The following is a 27,963-nucleotide window of genomic DNA, read 5'->3' as shown; positions in this document are numbered from 1 at the left end:
AAGCCACAGATTAAATGTCAAATTAGGATTTGGAATTAGGACATGAAAAAAAAAATCAAAGTTTAATATAATACCAATATTCTTCAGTAGAAAACATGCTCTTTAGAGGACTCTAAGGCCAAACTTAAACCCACAACCAGTTATTGAAATCCTGATGCTTTTAAGACTTTCAAATGATCACTTAGCCTCTGAATCATGTGATTTCCTACCCATCATGCCCATCCAAAGGAGACTAGTTTCTTCTTCCAGTAAGAAAAAGGAGAAATAACATTCCTGAGGGAGGCGGGAGAGGAAGGGATAGAGAGCATAGAAAAGCAGCAGCTTTCACAGCCATGTTGTTGCTATGCTACTGGGGAACTACTACAGGTTTGTGTGTGGAGATTGCTCTTAAAATGTTCACACTGTGGATGACTTAAGTGTAATGATGATGATATTGATTCTGTTTCTGTTAGAATGGGCCAGGGTTAGAAAACTGGAAAAGGGGGAGAGACTTCTGGACACCTATGACATATTTTCTGTCAAATTAGGTATGTTTTGATTCTCAGCACACCTTAGTAAGATGCATAAGCTCCAACAAGAAAGTTAGAAGAACAGAAGAACATGTTTAAAATGATCCAGCTGCTAATGGAAGTGCTAGTATTCCAACTCATACCACTCTCTGACTTTAAAACTCAAACTATTACCTCTAGATTACATTATACTTCAAAATAACTTCCCAAGAAAAACAAAAGGTCAAGGAAGAAAAACAGTAACAAGGTATCAGTTACTTACTTCTTTCATTCATAGGTTAAAACATTTAATAACTAATAACTGCTAATTTCTATGTTACACATTTCAGTACTGCTGTCAGGAATTTATAATCCAGCTCTTCCATGACAATTTTTTAGGAATTCAAAAATACTTTTACTATGTTAGCTATACAGTAATTATACTAACCAGAATTGTTAATATAGAAAACATGTAGAACAACAGTGAGGATAATTTTTAACACTTTTGTTATTGTTGCTGTTTTGAGACAAGGGTTTCTCTGTATAGCCCTGGCTGTCCTGGAACTCTGTAGACCAGGATGACTACAACCTCAAATCCCAAGTGCTAGGATTAAAGGCATGCACCACCACCAACACCTGGCAATTTTTAACACTTTTAAGTAATAATTTTACTGAACTACAACATGCAAATACAAAAGTGCTCCAACTAAACATTGTCATGACTGTCTACGAACAGAATATATTTTCACACCAAAAAACAACAGTACCAACAGCCTGAAGTCTCTAATGCAACCTCCCCTGTTAGCATTAACTTTCCTCTCTTCTCCTTTTTTTTTTTTTTGGATTTTTTAAATTTTTTTTTGGATTTTGATAATTTTTAACACTTTTGTTATTGTTGCTGTTTTGAGACAAGGGTTTCTCTGTGTAGCCCTGGCTGTCCTGGAACTCACTCTGTAGACCAGGCTGGCCTCGAACTCAGAAATCCGCCTGCCTCTGCCTCCCAAGTGCTGGGATTAAAGGCATGTGCCACCACCGCCCGGCTCCTTTCTTCTCCTAATATCTATTATTAAGGATGATTTTTGCTTGTTTCTTAACTATATGTAATATATTTTATGTGTTTAGCTTCTCTTGCAGCCCGTCTTCATTACTGTCTAGGATTCTAACACATGAGTACACCATAACCCACTCATTTACAGCTAGTGAGTGTTCAGCGTGTTTCTAGTCTGGAGCTCTTATACTAACTAGTGCTTCTGTAAATAGTCTTACTCATGCCTTACGGTAACTGAGATCTTGCCCTGGCTTATCTTTAACTCAGTTATCTACCTGTCTCTGCAGATATCAACAGTATAAGTAAGCCATCATGCTCAGGTCTTACTTTCTAAGTAAGTTTTGCCACTGATTTCCACTTCAAAGCCTTTTATCTATTTTCATTTACTTTTTAGTTTTTGCTTTTCTGAGATAGGATTTCATTATGTAGCCTAGGCTGGCCTCAAACTTGCCACCCCCCCCACACACACACCTGAGGCAGGCCCCTCATTCTATATACCTCGAGATTTTAGTGTCTCTTACTTTGTTGCCAACTATAATAAGTAGTACTTATTCACTGTATGATCACTGTTTTTCATTCATGCTCCTGTCACACACTAGAAGATGCAGAGCTAGGTAGGATCACAAGTATGCACTACTACACCTGGTTCAATCACATACCCTATAAGGGGGTATCTTATATTTCTCTAGAAAAACAATTATAACAATCTCATTTCTTAAAATTGTACTAAGTAAGTCAATGCATATATTCTAGTCACCAGCCTTTTCAGCTAAGGACTAATATAATACCACTTGTGCTTTTCACCTTGGTCAAACAATATAGGTATTCACCTTATCAACCTAGTAAATCAGTGTTACTGCAGAATATATGAGCAATATGTCATTTCTGACATGTTCTACTAATACACAATCGGATTCACCATAGAATAGAAGACCCTGGGGAAAATGCATACTGAAGCATTCCAGCATTGAGCAATTTCTCAGCCAGTGCTAGAATGTAAAGGGCACCTATGGGTAGCTTGGTAGGAACCTCTTTTAGCTCCTGCATAGCTATTTCTTATTACACAGATCAGTAAAGGTAAACAAGGAAGGTTCCTGGAGAGCTCTCACCTTTGAGTCCAGTCCCACCAGCCTCATTTCTCCTAAGATCCAAGCACATTCTTCCACATCTCCCACGAATCCAAACTGGAGAAAATTATAAGCTTGCAATGAAATTTCTTTCTATTTAAATTCTAACATTTCCAAAAACCCTTTGGTGTTATCAGTAAATATAAAATAGATGATATCACTACCTATTAAAGGGTTTTAAGTCTTTTATTATTACAATAGAAGAGGTACTTTTTATTGCCTATAAGTCATACTTTGCCCTGAAACTGACTTTCATTGACATATGCTTTCTAAAATCCAAGACTGCCTCAAGTCCAGTTAAAAGTTTGCACTAACTTATTAATTTCCTGTCCTTAACATTTCACTTCTCATATCTCCAAGATTCAAAGATGTCAAGGTGTGAACCTGGCTAAACTATCCCTAAACAAATGCCCCTGCCAATGTCCTAAGTTAGGCTTCAGTTCCCCCTATACACACCTCCTTCTCATCACTGTGAGCTGTGCCAGTTGAAAGTGTTCCCTCACTGTCATGCCCTTAGGTAGAAAGTTCTTCCTGCTTCAACACTAGCTTTTCAGTAATGAGGAGGGGTATCCTAGCTACCAGAGTTCACAGAAAGTGGCAAAGGTTATGGGGAAGGAACAACAAGATAGCAAAGAATGACAGAGAATGTCAGCCTTTAGGCAAGTTAAGCCTTCAAAGACAAAAATCCTTTCTACAGTGTGTGAGAGAAACACGAATTTCAGATGATAAACACACACAGAAGAAAAGGCCAGCCATTAAGTGAAATATAATAACATATACCTTTGATCCCAGCACTTAAGAGGTATATAATCTCTGAGAGTTCCAGGCTACTCAGGGCTACATAATGAGACCCTGCCTCAAAACTAAGAAATCAGCTTTTCATAGTCAGCAATAAAGCAAGACATACTAAAATTTAGGGAATTTATTATCAGGAACGAGGCTGGTTTCGATGAGTTTTAGGGCCATTTCCTACTCCGTTTTTCAAGACAGGGTTGCAAGCCTGGAACTCATTATGTGCCCCAGTCTGGCTTGGGTCCCCTTGAGATACTTAGCTCCCTTCACAGATAATCCCTATTGGTGTCCACTCTGATACTTCAAACCTTTGGAGCAAATGGCACACAAGAGAACTCAAAGACAAATACCCAAATGTGAACCTCAGTATGTGGAACCACTCAAGCAAGATACAGGCCATCTCACCACAGTCTCCTGCCTTGTCTGCAGTTACTGGGGCAAGTCCTCATCCACTCTCTTCCATCTTAGTGTTGGTTCCCTTTTTTCCCAGTATACAAATGTATAAACCTCAAAAAAAAAAAAAAAAAAAAAAAAAAAAAACCTGCTTACTCAAGATTCTGGAACCAAGTTTTTCTACAACCCAAGATCCTTCTAACACACCAGGTCACTTGGGTATTAAAAACTTCTCCACCTAGGCATGGTAGTACAGACCAGCCTAAAGTCTCAGCTGCTCAGAGGCTAGCACAGGAGTATCACTAGGGACCAGGGTTAAAAGGCCAACCCTAGGCAACACCTCAAACAAAACAACAGAACTAAACAAAAACCCCTCAAAACTTCCTAGAACTCCTCTTATAAAGTGAAGAGACTGTTGACACAGACCCTACTCCCAATCCCAATACAGATTCTCACTATGTAACCCTGGCTGGCCTAGAACTCTTGCCTCCTGTGTGTGGTAATTAAAGTCTTGAGCCACCACCATACCTGGATGGGTCTCTTCTTAAGTGTGATTGACTACAGATTGACAAGGAGTTAGATACAAAGTAACTAAAGAAAACTGCAGAGGCATAGTGATAGCTGTGTCTCCTATTAGAATGCCCCTTTATGGTTAAACAGTCTTGAAGCTGTAACTAGGCTGTTCTTGCTGTTATCAGAAACTAAGATAACAGGGCACCTTCTCTCCCCTGTGCCTGAAAGGGTGTGCATCCTTAAAAGATCTGATATCATTACAATATCAATTGCATTTTGATTTTAAAATCTCCAGCTTGTGGAAAGAGAAAATATAAAAGGAAGAGCCACCATGATTTTGGGGGCCTGGGAGGAGTCACTGTATTCCATGAACATTCTATCACCTCATAAATATTCAAGAAAACTTTAAAATTCACAATGTAGAACCCACTGGGCTGCAAGACACTTTGGGACAGCTTACTCCAACCTCTTTTTAGAAATGTTTGTTTGGCTTAACTTACACTGTCTCTCGAAATATCTAAAGAAAGAATTAAAACGACTGCTAGTATTATTAAAATGATAGTTTAATTTCAAATATTTTACTTTGGATACTGGATCTTATAGGCCAAGCTGGCCTAAATAAAACTCTATGTAGCTAAGGATGACACTGAAACTTCTGATCCTGCCTCCACCTCCCCTGCACTGGGATTAGATATGCACCACTACATAAGTTTATGCAGAGCTAGGGATGAAACTTGAGGCTTCCTACATGCTAGCCAGCCCTCCCTATTTTGTTATATACACAAATATTTTATTTATCAGACTTTCCAATGGAAGCTGACATAGTTTGTAAAATTTGCTAATGAGATTTCCAGTAACTTCATAGCATCAATCAATTTTATCTCTCGAAAAAAGAAATATGTTGAAAGGATGTCTATTAAAGTCCAATTCAAATTCTCTGATTAGTATAATGGACATTTTATTGCTGGTCATGCTAACCCAACTGCCAAGTTCGGGTAAAAATACACCAATTATATATGCAGCACTTAGTTATCAGTAGTATCATGAACAATTTACTCAACAAAAAGTGTGGGAAAGCCTTCCCATCTTCAAGCTTGCTATCCAGAACCCAGCTCTTTTCCTGAAATCTATTCAAACATCACATTTTTAGTGAAGCCTGACTTCCTCGTCATCCAATCTAAATAAATGCCCTCAAGGTTCCTTCAGCACACCATAGAGTTTCTTCCCTGGAACTGACCATTCTCTGAGCCTTTGTATCTCCTCAGCATCCAAAACTCTGGGGAAGAATGGCTCCTTGACCAGGTCAGTTGAATCTCTGGTAGTATCCCTAGTGCCTAAAACTACACACATCTGTGTTTAATGAACGAAGGAAAGAGAATCACCTCACAAGTTTTCCACTCCAGTTGGTTCCTTATCATATTTTTCCACATCACCATTTTGGGACTAGGGATGTTACTCAATGGCAGGGCCGTCCCCCGCAACACAATAAGAAGAAAACACTAACACTATCATTTGCAAATTATTTTGAGGCTCGCAGAGTAGCTTAGACTCCATTTTCAGAGACTAGTCCCTCAAACAATGCTGAGAGAGGCGCGGCTTGGCAAGAACGTTTGGTGTCCCAATTTCATTGACTGAAATTGAGCCCGCGAGAGGGACTCCGTCCAGAGTCGTGAGGAAAGCGAGAACCCCGAAGCGCCTCCGTGCGCCGACGAGGTCTTCCCTCCAGGCCGCGCCATGGGTTCAAAAAGCATCATCAGCTTCCCAGCCCGAGACCCACTGAGTTCCTCAGAGGCTGGCCCGCCTGGCCGCACGCCCCTCACTAGCGGCCCCCGGGACCTCCCTCTCCCACCTGAACCAACCAACACAGCCCCCGGGGGCGGCGCCGCAGGCCGTGGCCCTCCTATACGCCGAACGATTGGCCAGTCCGGCCGTCACTCAGGAGGTCGTGCCCTGCCCACGCCTCCCTCCCGCCCCTTCCACCCTCCTAGTCCGGAAAAACGGCGGTTGGGCCAGGGTGGCAGCCAACGGCAGGCGGGGAGTGCTGGGGTGAGGAGCGGGGAGCACAGGAAGAAGCGGGCAGGCCAGCCGCGCGCGGAGGGGAGCCTGGCCGGCCGGCGCTGCGGGGACAAGATGGCGGCGCTGGCAGAGGGCCAGGCGTGAGGCGGGGCCGCGGACATTCCTCCTCCGCCCCCGCGGCGCGCGGCCGGCCCGGTCAGGACAGCGGATCGCCGGACTCGGCCGCGGGAGGGGAGGGGAAGAGAGGGGAGGGGAGGGCGCGGCCCGGCCCACTATGCAAAGCGCCCGCCGCCGCCGCCACCGCCCCGTGGCAAAGGTAAAAGGCCGCGTTCAGCCTCCGCGGCCTCCATGGCGGCACAGGCCTGTCCTGTGCCGTGTCGTGGCTTGGCCCGGCGGGCTTGCTCTTACCTCAGGGTTGGGCGCCACAACAACCGCGGAGCAGGTCCCGTGTCTGCGGCGGGCGCCCCCGGCACGGAGGGCAGGACGCGGGCCGGGCAGGCGCCGGAGGGCAGGAGCCCGGGGGCTCGGGCGGCCGGGACGCCGCGGCGGGCCGGTGCGGAGCAGGGCGGCCGGCCGGGCCCTGGCGCCGCCGGGGTCGCGGAGGGACCGCGCTTTGTTATTGTTTTTGTCAGTGAAAGGTCAGAGTTCGTGACCCCGGTGCCGCTGCCGCCGCCGCCCGCGCGCTGGGAGGAGGAGGGCGAATGTTCCTCTTCCTCTTCCCGGCGCCAGCCTCACCGCGGCGGCGGGGGGCGGGCGAGCACGCGATTGGCTGAGCGCGCGCGCGCACCGGAACGCCGCCGCTGCCGCCGGAGCTGAGGCCCGCAGGCCTGGGCCGGGCAGGTGCGGTGGATCCCGTAGGCTCCGCTTGCAGACTCAAGAAGAAGCGGGCCCTGGACTGGCGCCGCACCGGGAAGTGAGCGGTTTCCTGGGAGTGCACTGAGCTCCCGGTAGCTTCCTCGGGATGGATGGTAGCTTTGTTTTAAAGCTCCGAGAATGTGCCTGCTTCTGGCTGGATCAGGCAAGTGTGCAGATGCCCCAGGCCCATTTTTAAAATAGCTGCTCAACCTTGGAGCCCAGACTTGTGCAGTCCCATGCCCCTCCCCTTTGCGATTTAGTAAAGCAGCTTTGGCACGCACTGATTGCATTCAGGATAGCCTCTGGGTTATACTTCTCCAGTTAGATTTGATTGGGGTTGGGAAGGTGCCGCCGGTCCTTCTCAGTGCCTGCCTGCAGTGTTCATCCACTCCCCGTGATCTCCGTGATGTGTAGATTGGAGATACTCTATCATCTAATTACACACACACCTCTTGCTCATTAGAAATGAATGCTTCAAGATTCTTGCAGTAGACATTTAAGCTTTCAATAGGGTGACTCCAACTCTGCCCATAATCTTAATCGAATTTCTATTTGGTGGCAAGTGTTTTAAACAGTCCCCTCCCTTCCTGTCGCCAGGGAAAGTGGGGGAATATATCTCATCTGTGTTCCCTACAGACCCTGTAGCTGAAACCGTCCACAGGCTCCAGTGTAATGGCAAGGAAGTTTTCCTCATTTATAGGATGTGTGACCCAGAGAACTCAGTAACATGCCTAAGGTAGCCCATATATAAGTCCTTTGAATGTAAAATCCTTGTAACTATGGAATGCTCTGTTATATACTTTTCCAAAAATTAAAGTTTGTAATGCTAAATAATACAGTGTAAAAATTCACGTTAGATGGAGTTTTTGGAGAAACAGTACAATTGTACAAGGTTTAAAAATAAATCATAATGCATGCACTTATCTTGGTTTATAGTTTTCTTTTTTTTCTTTTTTTTTTTTTTCTTTTTCAGTTAGTATTCTGGCTCTGCAAATGAACCATTCTTAAGCTGCCACTTAGACTCAGGAACTGGAACCCGCTTTAAGTAACCACAGTAAGCAAACCAGAGCTCTTATCAGTTTTGAAGCTACTGGTTGGTGAAGTTAGCCCGGCTTCTGCTGGCCACATTTGCAGTAACCTTAAGTAGCTTTTCAGGTAAACTGTTTAAACTTGTAGCAACCTTTCTCTTGAAAATAACACATAGCACACCTGCACAGATACATTGTTATCAGGCAACAAGTGTTTGCAAGCTGGGGTCAGGAAGGCTTTGTAACACTTTAATACATTTTAAATCACACACAAAATGGTACAATGTAAGGTGGATTTTAACATATGGGTTATATGCTTACCTGTGGGTTGTTGCTCTTAGTAAGCATACACATTTGGGTTTTTATTTAGAAACAAAGTTTCAGGCTGGAGAGATGGCACAACCACCAACTGCTCTTCCAGAGGTCCTGAGTTCAATCCCCAGCAACCACATACAGATGGTGGCTCACAGTCATCTGTAATGGGATCTGATGCCCTCTTTTGGTGTGTCTGAGAACAATGGTATACTCATATAGAAACAAAGTTTCACTATGCAGTTCTGGCTGGCCTAGAATTTTTTATGTTAAAAAAAGGTGTGATACAGGCCTTTAGTCCCAACACTTGGCAGATAGAGGCAGGCATCTCTCTTGAGTTCAAGGCCAGTCTGGTCTACATAGTTCCAGGACAGCTATGGCTATGTAGAGAGAGACAACTCACCCAGATGCACCAGCCCTGCCCCATGAGTACCAGTATAAAAAAAGGTCTGAACCTCCACTGCTTTGCCTTCGCAATTCTTTTGACATTCATTACCAGCCTTTTATAAGGTTTTTCACTGTGATGTACTTCAGAACTGCCAACAGGTTTGTTCTGAACAATGCTGGCTCACAGTGTCTAATAGTGTTGGCAACAGCACTTCTTTTGAGCACCACAGATGCCATGTGTCCCAGGTTTAGGCCAGTGATCTCATTGCCAAAATGTATAAGGTCAAACAATGTGGCTCAAGTTAGCCAAGTATGGTACCCTACACCTTTGATTCCCCCCTCACTCAGGAGATACAGCCAGGTAGATCTCTGTGAGCTCAAGGCCAGCTCAATCTACAAAGAAAGTTCCAGGATTACCAGGACTGTTACAAAAATAACCACTGAGAAGAACAAACAAAATGGCCCAAGTTGGCCTCAAAACTCACTGTGTAAGTATAACCTTGAACTTCTGACTATCCATCTCTGAAATATAGGAATGCACCACACTTGTCCAGTTTAGGTGGTGCTTGGGATGTGTCTTAGGGTCTCTTACTGGGGTGAAACACCAAATACCAAAAGCAACTTGGGAAGGAAAGGTTTTGCTTACACTTCTATATTACAGTTCCTCATCAGAGGTGGTAAACAGAACTGGAAACAGGAGCTGATGCAAAACTCATGGAGGAGTGCTGCTTACTGGCTGTTCGTTATGGCTTGCCAAGCCTGGTTTCTTACAGAACCCAGAACCACCACCCTAGGGCTGGCACCATCCCAATGGGCTCCGACATCCCCCATCATTCGCTAATTAAGAAAGTGCCCCACAGCACAATGTTATGGAGGTGTTTTCTCAATTGAGGTCCCTCTAGCTTGTGTCAAGAGAACATAAAAACTAGCCAGCACATGAAGTGGGAACTTCTGGGGGTTTTGGAAAGTCGTTTATGTCAACTGTTTTGCTAGAGCACACAGGTGAAAGGATGTTTTGCTAAAGCAGACATGTTAAAGGATGAGTGATAAAGGAATATAAATATGGCCCCACAGACAGTGGGAGCTCCAGCATTGGTTTGCTTTGCTCTGTCTCACTATTCTTCACTAACAACACACATGTATTGGTTCACTTTCCATTGTGTTGCTGAGCTCTGCTTGTGCTAATGCCATAGAATGAAACTTGCCAAAGAACTTATGAGGTTCCTGTGACTTCTTGACACTGCCTCAGCCTTGGGCCAATTGGGAGCCTTGCGATTTCTTCTGGATTGAACTGCCCTTGCTGGTTCCTGTGGTGTTCAAGTGAACTGGACTATAGCTGCTGATTCATATTTGGTGTTTGCTACAGGACTAAACTGCTGATATCCTGACTTGCCTGCAAAGAGCTATTTCTAAACAGTTCTACTTCCTCTGGTGTGTAGTGGACGAGAGGGAGATTGAACCCTTATTAAAGTGGGTTGGAAAAAAATTGTGCCTACATCCATGCCCAGGGCTTAATGCATACTAGGCAAGAATCCTTCCAATTGAGCTACATTGTCAACCCAAAACAAAATTGTTTAACCTTTTGAAATGTAGCTTTAGAAAACTTTGTTTTTTAAATTCTGACTGTTTCAGTAGATTGTTCTGTCATAGGGCCTGGAGCTCTGAGAGTGATGTGTCAGACTGCATACCCTTGGATAAAGGTTGTCTCAGAGTCTGCCCACACTGTGCGCCTGTCCCATTTCTCAGCCATGATGGTACAGTGCGAATGCAGAGGCTTTCCAACAGCAGTGTCTGACACAATCTCCAAGCTGGTCCATCTTTACCAAAAACCTCAATGAAACATGGTCCGGTGATGCTCCTGAGCTGGAATGTGGCCTGGGTCTTCTGGCTCCCTGCACAGGGCTCTATGGGTGAGTGGTTCTCTGACTCAGAGGTCCCTTGAGTGAGTGGTCTTTTTCATGGTACTAATATAATTTGTAGTCAGTTATTGAGTCATCTGTAGCTTTAAGAGCAGGAAATGCAACTGGTATTTCATCTTTGGGCCTAACATGAAATAGACACTTTTACCATCTGATGTAATTTTACACCTACATCTAAATGAAAATCCTAACTGGATGACTGTCAATTACGTCAAAAAAAAAAAAAATCATGGCTGAATGAGTATCAATTAAGTTGCCGTTAAGGAGCAGACATTTATACCAATTTTGTGATAGAATAGGCATCAGTTGCAGGCCACAGTGCAGCTGAGTGACAGGGAACTGACCTAGCAAGCAGGTTGCAGGTTCTGATCCCAGCATTGCAGGAAAAACATATTTTCCCCTTTTTGCGGGGGGGTGTGTAACATAAAGCTGGTAGTTTCTGTATTTTCTTAGTGGAAAGGCTTAATAATTACCTTTCATACGTATGTAGGAATGTTGGTTTTCCCGTAATGGCTTTTTTTATTACTATGGGATAATCGTTTCATCAGAGTTCTCTTCGTGTTGCTTGTATAATTACTACATGCTTGCAGAATAAACATGAGGCTCCTGTCGATGTCATTAGGCTTATTGTTAAGAACGTGGGATTAGAACAAACAGTCTGTAGAGTAGACTGCATATTCCCAGTAGGTTTACCCTGCTTCATCTTAAAACAGTCTTGTGAAGCCAGTAATATCGTCCTGTTTTCACAGCTGGAGAGCCCCAACACAGCAAGAATGACTTCCCCAAACCCCATGTTGGCAAATAGAACACGTACTAATAATTGTTTCTGCCCTTGAGGACTCTGAGAAAACTGTCCCACCTTTATGTTTCTGCCAGAGTTACCTTCTGTCAAGGCTAGTTGAGGAGATCACAACTTCAATTTAAACACCCTCCTTTCATTAAGAAAACTGATGTCCCTGGGTGGATTGGTGGCTCTGGAATACTGGGATATTGGAAGTATAGCCCCTCATGAACTGCCTTGACCTGAGCTTCCCAGGCTTTGGGGCATGGAGAGGGGCAGGATTTCAAGTTGCATTTGACTTAAAGCCACAGAGCTTGTTTTGGAAGAGGCATGACTTTTGAGATGCTAATGGAAAAATAGATTACATTCTCAGAAAGACGTACCTGCCCTTGGTCCCCAGTTCTCAAGTCGAGGGTGGTTGTGAAGTGACTGCTTTCTTTAACGTTGGAACTCCATAAGGGCTGAGGGTGGAGTGGAGTACCCCTCTATGAGTGGTACAGCTCTAGCAGTGGTGTTTCAGTGGAGTATGGGCATCCCAGCTCCCAGCCAACCTGTGTCTTTGTCCTCAGCCTTGTCATATTTTTTTCCCCAAAGAAAATAAACTTTGCTTCTTAGTGGGAGTACAATTACTTGTCTGTGTCATAAGGAACAAGAATCTGCATCTCCTTACAGATCTTAAGCTAATCCTGTCTTTGGTCCATCCTGGTCTTCCAATAGGCCTGTGCCTCAATTCTGAGCCTCTCTACGGGCAGTGTCCTTTGTATACCCCCCCGCCCCGGTATCCCTCTCTGCATACACTGGTGATATTTCTCCCTTGCTAAGTCAGCTGCTATGGTGTGAAGTGCTCTTCCAAAAGTGAGTTGTTTTCTGCATTCCCCTCCTGTTATCTTCTGGATTGTTTATTCATTGTCTTTCCTCTTTGGGAAGGGAGCCCAGAAATGCACATATCCTGGCTCTTTCTATGCAACACCCATATTATATGGCCTAGAAATCAATAGTTTCCTCTCTAGCAAATTACAATTTGGACCTCTAGAATCAAATATGTGATGGTCAGACCTGAAGTCACCGGTGTCTGGCTGATGCCGTCAATATGAACACCTCCATGTGGCTGGCCTCTGCATGTGGCTCCATCACACACAGTGGACCCAAGGGGTAAGTGTCACTGAAAACAAAGTGAAGTTTTATTCCCTATCACCTCTATTTGCTTCTTCCATTCCATATCATCTCCTATATTTGCTTCTCTCTGGGGCCATCACCAAGGCCTTTCCAGGTTCAAGGGCGGGAATAGAATCTCACCACTCTAGGAGATAGCACTATAGTAGTCAGGGTTCTGCCGGGCGGTGGTGGCACACGCCTTTAATCCCAGCACTTGGGAGGCAGAGGCAGATGGATTTCTGAGTTCGAGGCCAGCCTGGTCTACAGAGTGAGTTCTAGGATAGCCAGGGCTACACAGAGAAACCCTGTCTCGAAAACAAACAAACAAACAAACAAAAAAGTAGTCAGGGTTCTCTAAGGACTCATAGAATGAATATATGTGTGGAATTTACTAGAGTGGCTTACAGGTCCTGGTCTGAGTAGTCCAACAATGGCTGTCTCACAAAGAAAAGCCAAGAATGTAGTCGTTTTTCAGTCTACAAGACTGGATATTTCAGCAGTCCTAATCTGATGCTGGCATGTTGGAGAATATTTGATCACACTGTGAACCGAGAAATTGTATTATTTCCTGAAAATACTGTTTCGAGTTGTAGTGTAGCCCAGCCCTTAGTACACACCTTTAATCCCAACAGTGAAGTCAAAGTTAGGTTGTAGAAGGAAGCACCAGTGTTAGAAAGTGATGTCTAATTGTGTGGCAGACAAAGTGACAAATCAGAGAAAGGTTTGACAGACTAGGATATGGCCAACTCTCAGAAGAAGAGAGAGTAAAAGGAAGGTACTTAAGAGAACAATGCAAGCTGTGGTGGTGCACGCCTTTAATCCCAGCACTTGGGAGGCAGAGGCAGGTTGATTTCTGAGTTCAAGGCCAGCCTGGTCTACAGAGTGAGTTTCAGGACAGCCAGGGCTACACAGAGAAATCCTGTCTCGAAAAACAAAAAAAACAAAACAAAATAAACAAACAAACAAAAAAAAAACAGAGAGAGAGAGAGAGCGCGCAATGCAGTCAGAAAAAAAAAGCAATTTTTACTGGAAGAATTTTACAAAACAGATTGAAGAGAGAACAAGCTAGACACCAGTGAAAACAGAATGAACCAGAGAGTAAGAAGAAGCCAGAAGATTTGAATAATATTGCAAAAGTTAGTATGAGGCCAAATAGAGCAATTCAGGAGAAGCCGAGAGAAATTAGACTAAATCAGTCAGCTTGGAGAGAGTTTGAGCCAGAACAGCTGAGTGGAACTAGCCAACCATAGAGCAGTAAGAACTATGAAGGGGTGAGCTTATTCAAAAGCAAGTCTCAGAGGGTGCAAATTAGACCTAGGTTAGATTGTACAGAGGCCAAAAGTTTCTAGAACTAGGACTAGACTAGCAGACAGGGGCAGTAGGCCTCAGACAACAAATATATCGAGTGAATAAAAGATACCTTTGCTGGCGGCCCAGAAGATTTCTAGAGAGCTGCTGGTCTTCAGGCTATGCTGGAATCCTGAAGAAGTAGATTTTAATTCCAGTAAAGGAGTGTCTCTGCAACAGGACATACGGACTTGTCAGGGAGAGTGAGGACAAACAGGCAAAAGGTAAAACCTTCCTTATTCCATGTCTTTTTATGTGGACTGCTGCCAGAAGGTGTGACCTAGATTTAGGGTGAGTCTTCCCACCTCAAATGATCTTAGAAAGCCCCTCCCAGGCATGCCCAGCTGGTTGGGTTTTAGTTGATTCCAGATATAGTCAAGTTGACAACCAAGGTTAGCCATCACGGGTGCAGATCCAAGAGTGAAGAACACTTATGAAGGGCCACAGTAAGCAGCTGTGACGGAACCAACCACGTTTAGTTGATCTCTAAACAGAGGACCAGAATAGATTTTCCAAAATTCATATCTGTTCTTCTAAATCATCTATAGGTCCCCATAATCTAGTGACTGTAGGGTGATGTCATCCTGACTGACCTGACTCCAGACAGCCTGAATGTCACTTTGGGGACCTCCCTATACTCCGCTTATTCTAAACTACCCCAGTTCCTGAGCTTACCAGGAACTCATTGCTACACTCTCTCCTCATCCTACTGTCTTCCTGTAAAGACCTCTCCAGTACCCTTTTGATGCGAGGCAACCCTTTGTTAGGTCCAGCCCCAGCTCCAAAGTTACCTGAAGATGTTCCTGGCTACCCCAGGAGCAGTTACCTGTTTCCAAGATGACTTCTCTACTACCTGTGTCATGCTGTGCTTGCTGGTGCTTGCCAGCTCAGAATCACTGGAGAGAGTACCTGAGCATAACCACGTTCTGAGTGCCTTGGATTCCTGTTGGCTTGCTATCCATAGAGCTCCACACTCACCTTCGTCCCGCAGCCAGCTGGAAGCTCTAGCACTCAGAAGCAAGGTTTATCACGCAAAGCCTGCTTTCCAGCTAACTAAACCTGGGATTGAATACCTGTATTTCTCAAGGTCCCATGTTTCAACATTAATTTTTCATTTGTCTGTGAATGTTTTCATTATGATGCAGGTATTAGGAAGTTCAACATTTATCAGCCAGTGTATACTAGAGTTTCGGTCAGCGAGGGTACTTTCCAAAATAACTGAGAATTAATGACTATTAGCTGAGGAGGATGCCCCTGGCGGTGGAAAATCACCTGGTCATCTTATTCCAGAGTCACCAGCACTGTTGGCAACATGAGAGCCAGCCCTGAGTCTGTTTGCTGAGGTCACTTGTGCCCACACTTTTGCAAAGGAGAGTAATTGGAAGCACCTTTGTACATGGTAAACTGAGGCACTTGAAAGCTGTCTCTCAATTCAGAGTTCTGAATCAGTCACCTTCACTGACAGACTTTAAATATTTGCTCTGCTAGATCAAAGTATGTGTACGTGCGTGTGCGTGTGCGTGTGCGTGTGCGTGTGTGTGTGTCCGTGTGTGTGTAACAATACTGGGGACCCCAGGATCTTGTGCATACTTGACATAATCCCAATGGTTGAACTATGTCTCCACTCCTTTAAATATATATATATATATATATATATGTATATATATATATATATATATATATTTGAGACAGGATCTGTGTGTGGGGCCCAGGCTGACCTTCAACTTATGACCCTCCTACCTCAGCCTCTCAAGAGCTTGTGTATCTTTACAGCAGGATAAAAAAATATTTTTAAAAGATCATCCTTCCCACTCCTCATCAGGACATAGAGAGTCTGTGTGTCTATGAGGGACGGGCTGCAGAAGGACACAATAATAGCTCTGTAATTTTTTTTTTTTAAAAAGGAACATCTTTGTTGAATGGATAAGAAGATAATATTTAAAAAGGAATTAGTGAAATCATTTTGGTGAAAACCAATTGTCATTTTCACCAGGCTCCACAAAATAAAATCCAGGGCCACAGCAAGTGGTCATATAGCTTTATTTCTTAAAGAACTGTCTAATTTTATGCCTATGAAAACTTGCATAATTACATATGCTGGAATAATCAGGCCCTACACCTTAGGGCATGGCCAATTAGCATATAACAATGTAGAAGTCATTTGTTTCGGATAGCTCATTGCACCTCAGTGGATCATAGTGTACATCAGTGAACACACTGGGCATGAAGGCCTCAGACTAATTTACCCCCTGTGTCCTCACATTTCTATTACCTAGGAGCAGTCTAAGGGTCACGCATCTCAAGGCCCTCACTTTATCTCAGGACAGAATGAGCATCTACTGATGAGTTACATCTCCAGCCCAAAATGTGATATCCACAGGCCATATAGATCAGTGAATTTTACATTGGTAGTTAGTATATCATAGACAGAGCTGTTGGTACAGGCCTGTAATCCTAGCTACCTGAGAAGCTGAGGTATAAGGATCACAAGTTCAAGGCCAGACTGGACAGCTAAGCAAGATCCTGCTTCAAAAAGCTTTCAGGGGGTAGCTGGGGGACTGGAGAGATATGTACTAATGGAACACTTGTCTAATGTCCACAAGGCCCTAGGTTCAGTTCCTAATAACAATACATGAATACATGTGCATATGTGCACACACATATATCTTACAAATACACATGTATTATACATATAATTGAAACAAAAAAATTATAGATTAGTCCTAATGGACAATGAAGTCACATAGCCATGTCTTTTTCTTTAGAGAAAGAATGAGCACAGACATACACATGTATATGCATATGTGCACATATGTGTTATGTATGTGTGTCAGGTGTGAAAACATGGTACCCAGATGCAGCGCCCACATTGACTCCTTCCTATAGCTTTTACTCCATAGCAGCTTCTCCCCTGCACCTGTGGTGAGGCCACCTCTCCTTTCTTTTGTGGTCCCCAGTGGTTATGTTCATCAAGGCACTCAGTACAGGGCTGTATGCTGCCATTCTGCTCTGGAGACAATACACCTTTTCCAGTCTGATGGCACTGAAGTCTGTACAAGGAACCTCCTGTGATCACAAGCGTTCATGTCAATGTCTAGGAGATATGGGCAGTGTCTCCAGAATCAAGTCATGTGAGTAGTACCTTGGTGCTCCTGTGTCAACTGCACTTAGACTAGCACAATGAGACAGAGTCTGTTATTGCTTTTGAGACAAGGTCTCATGTGGCCTAGTCTCAGACTTGCTCTGTAGCCGAGGATAAATTACTGTTCTTCCTGCCTCTGCCTCCTGAGTGATGGGATTTTAAGCATGAGCCACTGCATCCATCTAAAATAATAATAATAATGATAATAATAACAATAACAATAATAATATCCATTTAGGTTTGTGTTGTGCTGGGGACCAAACCTAGGGCTTCATGCATCCGAAGCAAGCACTCTACTAACAGAGCTACATGATGAAATCTGAAAAGTTCCCCACAGGCTTGCCTGGTACAACCACCAGCTCTCCTGCCCTGCGGCATCACTTTCCAATCCCCTCGGGTCTCACCTTACTTCTGTGGATCTGAGTATACACTGCTGGCTAAGATGCTGCCCTGACTGACAGCACTGCCAAAGCCTGAGCTAAGATTTCACTCAGGGCTCGCAGGCAGCTTAGACACGGGCCTTTTTCCTCTTTCTGTTTTCCTTCCATCCTGCTGGTAGGCAGAACCTCTGAGGCACTTAGAGAAGCCAAATGTGTAAGCTGCATTCTCTATGGACATACCAGAGGGGGAACACCACAGTAGGCCCTGTGTATACCACCAGAGGATGCCCAAGCCAGCCCAGGCCAGCCCAGGCCAGCCCAAGCCAGCCCAGGCCAAGCATGATAGTACGATGGCTAACACAAGCCAGAGACTTTCATCTGAATCCCAAGGCAGTCCCCAGCCGCTTCCTGCTTTGCTTGTTCCTCTCAGGCAAACTTAACCTGTTGCAGATCTGTGGTGTCTCCTCCACACCCAGAACACTGAGGTGTTCCATGAACAAGTGCACTCTCCTGCTTAGAACTGTGTGTCGAGTAGGCATGTCTGTTCCCCTCCCAAGCCAGACTCCTCAACGCTTAGCACGTCTTTGACCGAAGCCTTCAGACATCGTTCACACAAAACACAAATTCCTAAGGGCCTGAGAACATCATGTGGATCAATTTATTAGGTTACTAGTACTTACGACTTCATCTGAGAAATGAATTAATATCCATTTATTTACTTTGAATCAGTGAGGAAAATGTGCTAATTCCTGAAGTCCCTTTATTTAATTATGTGTGTTTGCATATATGTATGAGGTGTGTGTGTGTGTGTGTGTTAGTATGAACAAAATGCATGCAGGTATCCAAGAGTCCAGAAGGCATGAGACCCCTGGATCTGGAGTTAAAGGCAGTTATGAGCTGCCTGGTGTGGTTGCTGGGAACACCATCTTCTACAAGGGCCACAAATGTTCTTAACCACTGAGACATTGCTCCAGCTCCCTTTAAGACCTTACATTTGAGTGATCATCCTAACATGCTAAGTACTGTATTCAGTACTTGTTATTACACTAGGAATGTATTTTTTTAAAAAAAAATTGTTTTAAGTGCCTGACTCCTGGCATGTCAGAATCCTTGTAGGACTGAACTACATCTCACCCAACACTGCTGTTCCCCATGTGCTTTAACGACAGGCATAAACTCTTTCCCATTTCTTCAGACAAATAACCTAAAGCAACTGCAGTATGTAGGAATCCATGAAGGAAGGCACTACCCTCCCCATCCCACCACCAAGCAAGGCCACTTGCTTTGAGCAAAGCCACCATGGAGCAGGCAAGCCCATGCTTGAAAGGTTCTTCAGGGCACAGAAGATGCAGGGAGAGAGATCTGATGGACAGGGATGCCAGCCTCACTACCACCCACTGTCCTGTCACTGTCCTGAGAAAGAGGAACTTCTTCCTGTAATTGTCCTTACCATGTCTGAGCAGGGCCTACAGATGGACTTTCATTAATGCTCAGTGTGTACCTGTCTCCCCACAGCTTGTGAGACACTGCAGCCATCTTTCTATGACAGAAGAGAACAGCAGGCTCCCAGGTGCTCTGGCAAGTGACTTGCTCAGGGTCTGTGCTCTTCACTTCCTGGGCTACAATGCAGCTTTTGCTGGGGTATGCAATGCAGGACTGCTCTCTGCATGCCAGGGAGCAGGAGCGCCCACCAGCATTGTGTGGCATCAGAGCTGATCATTTCTGCAGCATTTGGACCCATGGGGCAGGCATGCCCTCAGACCTGGTGAGGTGGCTTCATCCCCAGTGATTCTGGATAGACTCAGTGGATAGGCAGAGAACATGGCAATGTGAAATGGGCTGAACAGAGAGAAGTACAGGGCCACTGTGAATGGTCAGGAAGAGATAAGCCTGAAAGCAGTTCTCAGAGAACCATAGAAAGAAGAGGTGACAGCAGGCAGAGCCTGACCCGGTCACATAGGAGCTGGGGACTGCTATGTTTTATGGATAATCCAGGCATTTTTTATCAAGGTAAATATTCACACAGAAATGAAAACCCTACTTGAGTATCAGATAGTGGATGTTATGGAGTAAAAATCATAAAGCCAGGATATGGGTCAGCCTCAGAGTCCTGGCTTAACATGCATGAGGCCCTGGATTCCATAGCAAGCAATAAAAACAATTTTTTTAATTAAAAAAAAACAGAATAAAAGAATAGAGGTCTTTGGGTGACCTAGGGACATACTGTCTATCACACTTAAGAGCTGCAAAGTGACACTGGACAATCGTACAAGGCATATCAGGGATGCTCCCACTGCCTAGACAGCAGCCCAAGTACCCCAATGGCAGCAGCACTGGCTACACACACTGTGCCATTCCTGTGCACATATGGGTACCCTTGATAATGTGCAATACACCAGTTAGATCCATGGGAAGTTACTAAGTAGGTATAATGGCTATTCCTAGCTGTCAACTTGACTATATCTGGAATGAACTACAATCCAGAATTGGAAGGTTCACCTGTGATCCAGATCTTGAGGCTGAGAGACAAGTTTCTGATCTGGAACTTGTTTGGCATGGAGATCTTGAGGCCTGTGGCTGAGCAACTACTACGTCCTTGGACTTCTCATTCACAGCCGGTCATTGTTGGGGAGTTGGACTACAGATTTTAAGTCATCATAACAAAGTCCCTTACTATGTAGAGACTATCCACAAGTTCTGTGACTCTAAGAACCCTAACTAATACAGTACATTAATACTATAAGTAAAAATGACTGGAAATTCATGCACTTTTATTTCTAGAATTTTCCATTTACTATTTTCAGTCCACAGTTGACTTCCTGCAATTGAAATCACAGAAAAATAAAACCAAAGGAAAGTGACTACTGTCCTTGAGTCCAGCTCCACTCTGTATATGTTCATGGGTCTCGGTGTCCGGGTCCCATGTGAGTGACTCTAGGAAGGATCCTAGGGTGCTGAAGTGAACAGGAACATTTGTCTGTCCATCCGACTTGCATTATTAACTATACACAGATAGCAAAAACATTCAAAAAGAACTGCAAACTAGAAAAAGAAATCCCTGAACATATTTAATGTAAATAAGTCCTTGAGATGGTGTTCTTATACTAAAGTTCTTTTTGTATGGAACAAGGCAGTAAGCGATTTCAGAAAATGAGGGCATTTTTTCCCCCTAACTGCAGGGATAGTGAGGAGGAATCCTGTTCCTCCTCCTGCATTTCCATCCAGCTAAAGAACTGGCCAGCAGGTGATGATGTGGCCAGCAGGTGATGATGGCTCTGCCTCAGGTGCCCAGAGGGAGGTGGTGCTGTTGGCCTCAGGTGTGCAAAGCATCTTCCAGCTTCAAGGCGGCTCGGCTTAGGAGTGCATGCCAAGTGTCTTCCAGCCACTCAGTGCCTCTACGCTGGCCAAGCCGTCTGTGCAGACCACTTTCTGATGACCGGCCTTCTCTCTTTCTTCTTTACCTCTCTCAAAAAGTAACCTTGGGGTGGATGGTATAGCCTGAGGATATGTATTACAGAAAGGACAGACTCCCGCCAACAGGGTGGTCAGTGTGCACAGTGTGGGCACAGGAATGCACATAGAAACTTAAAGCAGATCTTCCGTGTTTGAGGGATCTGTGATGCCTTAGCGGGCAGCCTTGGTGTGGTGCTGAGGAGTCTGGGAAGGAGGAAGTCACTTTCTGGCTAAGGTTTGGCAGTACAGGATCTTAGGAGAGGAAGATGCTCCTCTCCCTCCTTAGGGTGGCAAGCTACAATAAGGCCACAGGAGTCACTTTCCACTGCAAGTGAATCCCTGGCCCTGTTTGTGGTTGACTCCTGTCCACCCCATGGAAGATACGGTCCTGGAGGCTGCAGCTCAGCAGGATGGTAAAGTGCTTAGATGCACAGCTGACACTTCCTGTCTGTCTCTGACATCACCTGAGGCACCATATGGTGATTGCAGAAAGTTGAAAGTGGTCCTATTCACCAGGAGTAAAACCAGAAAAAGCCAGTTTCTACTAAAAAGCTCACGTTGCTAAATGTCTTTTTTTCTTGGTTTTCATGTCTTCAAGGTACTAAATTTTAACTCACTTTTAGATAAGGGTACAGTCTGTGATCGGGGCTGGGAAACATGGAAGCAGAAAGGAAGAAGTCCATAAATATCTCTTGGGGTTCCTCCTTGAGTTGAGAGGTCAAGCCCCACACAGAACCCACACGTGCATCCAGATGAGCTGAGACCAGGAGTAGCTTCTGGAAGGGTTCACGTGATAATGTAGGAGTTTGTTGTGAGTCCATGTGCCTGGTGACTGCTATAACACACTAGCATCTTCCATGGCCTCCATCCACCTGTGAAACAGAGAGACAGCACTGGGTATCTATGTGACTAGATCCCTGCTAGCCTGAAGCCAAGGATTGTTTCTTTGTATCTATTTGCCAGACATGCTCCCAATGTTTAGAAAACAGCCTGGGACAGCCTGAAAGTTGACTGAATCCATGCCAGCCCATATAAAAGAGTCACGAGAGTCTAAGTCTCATGGCTGAGAATATATGGGCCTACAGCTGTGCTTGGACCCCCAGGGGCCTGCATAGAACAATGCAGGACAACACTGCATTTCTTTGCAAGACAGACAAGGAAACAGAAGACTAGCTGTTGCTGGTACCTCTGAGCAGAATTGCTGTCCTCTGCTTTGAAGCTGTAAAACAGGGTTTTCTTGTGATAAAGATGAAAAACAGGGCCCACTTCACTGCTCCCCTCCTCCTTTTCTGGGGCAATAGTAAAACCCAGCAGAGGTATGCTCTCCATGGCCACTTTGTCCTGCAGGGGACAGAAGGAAAAGCTGGTGTTAATACCACCCACGCCCCCATCCCCGAGGCTCAGGGAAAGGACAGTGGGAGAAAGAGTCAAAGAGCTGAAGGATGGGAGGAATGCTATGAAACACACTTCTGGATGTGACATGGCCCTTGTAATGAACTCACTGCAGCTATGGTCACCTGGACAAAATCAAGCCAACAAGCTCAGACAGCATCCAATAGGTGGCACTAACTGGATTCAATGGGTGACACACACACATATACACACACATATACATACACACATATACACACATACATATACATACTCACATGTACACACATACATATACACACATGTACACACTCACATACATATACATAATATATATACATACACACAAAACATACAAACACATATACACACATACATATACACACACAATATACACACATACATATACATACTCACATACATACACAAACACATACACACACCTGCACAGAAACACAAACATACATACACATGATACACACATATACATACACACAATACATACACATATATATACATAATAAACAGACACACACACATATATATATATATATATACATACACACACACATATATATATATACATACACACACCTACACATACATATACACATCTACACATATATACATACACATACATATATACATATACACAATACACACATATACACAATACACACACACATATATATACACAACACACATATATATATGTACACACATACATATACATGCATACATATATACACATACACACAAACATGAGAGGGAATAATGGTGGGGGGGACATATTGGGGGTGTTGGTGGAGTGAGGGGTGGATAAGATCAAGATACATTGTATACAAATGTAAAACTGTCAAATAATAAAAGATTAAAAAAAGACCCACCTGTATCAGCCCCTATGGTTGATCCTTGCATCTAGTGGAGGAACACATGTGAGTGTGGAAGACTCTGATCACCCTGACTTTCAGCCAGGGCCAGTCCAGGAAAAGAAAGGGACTTAACAGGTTCTAACAGCAAACTAGGGCTGGACATGTTCAGGGCCATTATCTTTTAGATTCTCTACCATAAACAGAGAAAGCAATGTCCCAAGAGCACATAGCTAGCATGGAGGAAGAGCCAAGATTTGAACTCACAGCTTTCCAGCCTTCTTCCTCTAGACTAAAGTAGTCAATGATTTAGTGTCCCAGAGTTTGTTCAGGCAACACATTCAGCATACATTCTGCCAAGCCTTTGTTTAAGGGGTCTTAGCAAGAGCCTTGCAGGGTCTAAGCTATGGTAGCATGAGTGCTCATGAGACAGACACACACAGGACACTGGAAACAGTGTGCAGTGGAAAAGCCAAGGCTTTTACATATGGAGAAAGTTTATATGGATGAAAAATACATGTTTATAAGTATTAAAGACTCCATAAAACACACTCAAGAGAATTAGTCCAGAAGAAGGGGATCAACCATGCACTTGCTACCGAAGGTTACTGCCTGGAGAAAGCACCTGGCAGATAGCAACTTTGCTCAGACACAGAGCCTTGCCAACCTAGAATTCCCCTAACCTGGCAGATTACAAAATGCCCTACTACCATCCTGGCTTGCTATTATTATTATTAATTATTTTTATATACAGCCTTACATTGTAGCCCAGGCTGATCTGGCAATCATAGTAATTCCCCTGTCTCAGTTTTCTGAGTGCCAGGATCCACTGGCACATACCACCATGCTTGGCTCTAAGACATGCCCTCTTAGGAGGGGAGCCGTGGTCCAACTTTCAGTTTGAAAAGATGAGCCTCGGTCCCCCATGCAGAAAGTCCCACTGTAGACAAATGAACAAAGAGACCCTCTGTCTGCTGCCCCTTTGCTGGCCCAGTGCCTGAAGATGACACACATAGTGACCACCACAGCTGCAGGTCTGTGGAGAGGGAGGTAGGTCACCTGAGAAGGTCCAGCCCTAGGCTGATGAGCATATTCTTCAACAATGGTTGGGGTACGTGTAAGTCTTGACTGTAAAGTGGATTTAGCTATGGAAGCCCCAAGGTGGTAGGACCAGGAGATGGAAACCCACTTTCCAGCCCACTCAGCCTCCACAGGGCTAGCCAGTGAGGTCAAACCACCACAGCCCACATCTCTCTACCTTGGGAGCAGGTTAGGCTTTAGGGCACTCTTGTTTGTATTTTCTTTTTAAGATAGGAGCTCATATGGTCCAGGCTGGCTTTGAATTCATGATGTAGCTGAGAAAGACCTTGAATTTCTGCTCCTTCCACCTCAGTGCTAGAATTACAGGCTTACACCACTATGTGGTTATGTGGACTGGGGACTGAACCCCATGCTTTCTTGCATGCTGGGCAAGCATCCTACCAACCGAGCTACAGCCCCAACCCTTGCTTGTAGCTTAGAAACTAAAAGCAGGATGTTCTATACAAGTGGCAATGTGCCTGTATTTAGAAGCCTCACAGGATCCCTCAGTTATTTTAGTAAAAGCAATGGACAGGCACACAGGGAACAGTTTTCTCTGAGCTGCTGCATGTTGCCCCAAGCAACCAAGATAAAGACAGAAACAAGTTTTCTCTTGTGGCTTTGTCCTGGCTGCTAAGCCTGTGACATTTAAGTACTCTATGAGTGTTCACACCCACACTTCAGCATAAAGCCTTGATTACCACCAGAAGAGATCTCAGTGTCCAGGACTCATGTCTGTAGGTGACAAGACACATAAAGACTTCAACTGGCCGCCCCTCCACCCCTGCTGGCACACACAAACTTAATACAGGCCTCCCAGAGAGCAGCAGAAAGAACTCTACCTCGCTGGCCAGGTAGGTGTAGAGTACTTTGCCCTTGATGACAAGCCAGAGCTTCTTCCAGCGCCGCTTGCCACTCTTACAGCGGCTCAAGTAGCCGCTGATGGCAGAGCCCTCTCCTGACGCGGCCACCTGGTGGAAGGGAAGCAAAGCAGGCCAACAGTCAAAATGGCTGGGCAGAGACCATCAGTAGAGGAGTGTGAAAGCTGATCTCTGGGCTCTAGTGGTCAGCAAAAACTGCTTCAGGGTCTAAGAAGCCAGACAACGTAAAAGTCCAAAGCTGCCTCCAGAAGGCCTGCCACTACTGGGATAACACACACACACACACACACACACACACACACACACACACACACACTCCAAGCTGCAAGACAGATTTGACCATCTTTAGTTAGAACATCTTGCATTTAAGAAGAAATCTTGAACCTATTACCTAAGCGGTCTAAGGGGTTGGGGTGGGACTCCTGACTGGTGGAGTAGATGCAGCCCTACTGTGTCATACTGCTACTGGTGTTTAGGTGACATCCTGCTGCACAGGCTCTGACTGGGGGTCTGGCACATCATATGAACATGTATGAGGACCAGGGTTTCTTCACCAGCACCAGAAAACAAAGAAAACAAAAGAGACCCCCAGTTGGCTTAGAGGGATGCATTCCAGGAGTCTCACCAGCCTCCAGCAGTAACTATGGATACCAACAGGCAACCCTCTGACCTCCTGGGGGCCTCCATTTTCTTACTAGTCGTGAGACATCCCCACAGACAGACATGACTGACTTACAGTGAGTGCACTGGAAAGCGACATGGCCAAGCTTAGGGATAGTTTCCTCTGGTTTTCTCATTTTACAGATGGGAACTGAGGCCCCAAGGAACAGGACTTCCTGAAGCTCAGTCCCCTTCAGCTTAAAGGAGAATAACACTGGGGACTCTCAGCAAACACTCAGGGTTTAGAGCCTAGAATCTACAACCAGCTCAGGCTGGAAAGGAAACTAGGGTTAATTTTGTCCTGGTGCAAGGCATGAGGACCCCATAACTCTTGCCTGGGCTCTGGTCCCACCTGCCCCAATGGATCACCTTCACAGATCTGATTCCACAACCTCCTGGGAGCTTAGATACTCAGGTGCTCACACTGGTTTCCTCCTCCTCTTTCCCCTAGGAAGCAATGCTGCAGAAGCAAGCCCCAGCAATGGGAGAGGGAGCTGGGAGTGGAGCTGTGGGATGCTCATCTCCTCCACTGGACCAAGAAGCTGGCAGAAGTAAACCAGGATCCGGGTACATATCTCTGTATTGAACATTCCTTGAAGGGTCCTTCAAGGAATTCTGGTCATGGCTGCAGAGGGAGAGAAGCTCGCTTCTATTCTATATTGTTTTGTATGTTTTGCATATTTTCTTGTTTTACCATGTGTACACTATTTCCAAGATTTTGGGGAGTGATCATATCTTTACACACTATTGATAGGCAGGCACTTTACCACTAACCTATGCCCTAGTCATATTTCCGAGATCTTCAGATGGAAAATAAGTTAATGGCTGAAATAGCACTCATCCACTGATCTTCATTCACATCTTCACGCCCGCGGCTTGATGATGCCTAGTACTGGGGACTTGGAGGGAGCAGGCTGTGCCTCTTGGCTTCGAAGACTCTCCTCATGGGCAAGGATTGCTTGGGGTCCCTACCTGCATGATGGACCTGTGCCCAGCCAGTTTTGAGGTTTCTTGCACAGTCAGTCTCAGGGAGGTTCAGCACCTGTGCTGCCTCCTCCCTGCAGCTTGGGAACATATAGGGCTCACAAATGCTGACACAGGACAATTAACTGTGATTACAGCTCACCAGTGACCCAAGCAGGCCCCATGGGCACTATTTCTACAATATGGGGAAGGAAAAAAAGAAAGCCAAGGAGGGACACAAAATGCCTCTTGAGCACCTCTGCAGCCTATAGGTGTCATCTGAAGACAGGATTATTCTTAGCGATGGCACTACCTGGGCTCAGTATTTCCAGGTTCTCTTTGTCCAGAAGAGCCTGGCCAGGCTGGGTACAGGAGGATCTGAGCATGTCTCCAGAGGACAAGAACCTCCCAAGCCATTGTCTTCCATGTACACCTTACCTCCGTCAAAGCCGAAGGGACTTTTTTCTGTTTCTTGAAAGTTGAAGGGCTAATACTCTGGAAGACAGAGGAGAAGGTACTGCCCGAGGAGAAGCGGGACGAGGACAGTGGAAAGCTCATGCTGACCGGACGCTCTGCAGAGGTGAGAAGCCAGGAGAGGGGTTGTCTGGAATGCTGGCTCAAGTACCTCCAAGGCTCACAGGGGTGGGAGTGGGAATAGATGGACCCAGGATGGCTGGCATCCTTCCTGGTGATGCTGTGCAGAGGCTCTGGGGCACGGGGTCATTTTCCCAGGACATTGAGCAGTTTGTCCTGGATCCACCAGCAGGACTATGCTTCCCCTCAAGACCTTGGTGTGGCTTCAAGAAGGCCCAAGATGCATCTACTGTCTCTTCTGCCTGATACTTCTGGGCACAGCTTGTCATTTAAGTACCAAGTCTCAGGAATCAATTCAGCTTCCAGGGGACTCTCTCTCCTTCCCTGACTCACAACTCACAACACCCTCCCGGGCAGCCTCCCAAACATGTCACAAGATTCCAAAGACAAAAGGCTAATGAAATACTCC

At 45.1% G+C, this 27,963-nt stretch overlaps 2 protein-coding genes across 6 annotated transcripts in view; both read right to left on the bottom strand.

Annotated features, from left to right (window-relative positions):
* Nr2c2 (nuclear receptor subfamily 2 group C member 2) overlaps positions 1-6,867 on the bottom strand; it is a 70,413-nt gene extending 63,546 nt beyond the window's left edge. For 2 of the 5 annotated variants that reach the window (XR_003712105.1, XM_028772978.1), the window contains exon 1: positions 6,786-6,823. The gene's annotated coding sequence lies outside the window, so the exon portion shown is untranslated. Of the gene's footprint in view, positions 1-2,645; positions 2,723-6,785 lie in introns of those variants that run through there. The other 3 variants (XM_028772984.1, XM_028772980.1, XM_028772982.1) reach the window with 3 other exon arrangements.
* A 13,560-nt stretch (positions 6,868-20,427) lies between these two features.
* Positions 20,428-27,963, bottom strand: part of Fgd5 (FYVE, RhoGEF and PH domain containing 5) — a 94,205-nt gene continuing 86,669 nt past the window's right edge. Inside the window, exons 18-21 of the mRNA XM_028773043.1 lie at positions 27,399-27,532; positions 25,299-25,427; positions 22,323-22,477; positions 20,428-22,008 (exon numbers count right to left, since the gene is read on the bottom strand). Coding sequence (XP_028628876.1) covers positions 21,972-22,008; positions 22,323-22,477; positions 25,299-25,427; positions 27,399-27,532 — 455 coding nt within the window. The 3' untranslated portion in view covers positions 20,428-21,971. The remainder of the gene's footprint in view (positions 22,009-22,322; positions 22,478-25,298; positions 25,428-27,398; positions 27,533-27,963) is intronic.

The sequence above is a fragment of the Grammomys surdaster genome, unplaced genomic scaffold (genome assembly GCF_004785775.1).
Source record: "Grammomys surdaster isolate TR1022 unplaced genomic scaffold, NIH_TR_1.0 220, whole genome shotgun sequence".
NCBI classification, from domain to species: Eukaryota; Metazoa; Chordata; class Mammalia; order Rodentia; family Muridae; genus Grammomys; species Grammomys surdaster.
The sequence above is the reverse complement of the archived record's forward strand: the minus strand, read 5'-3'. Positions and strand labels throughout refer to the sequence as shown.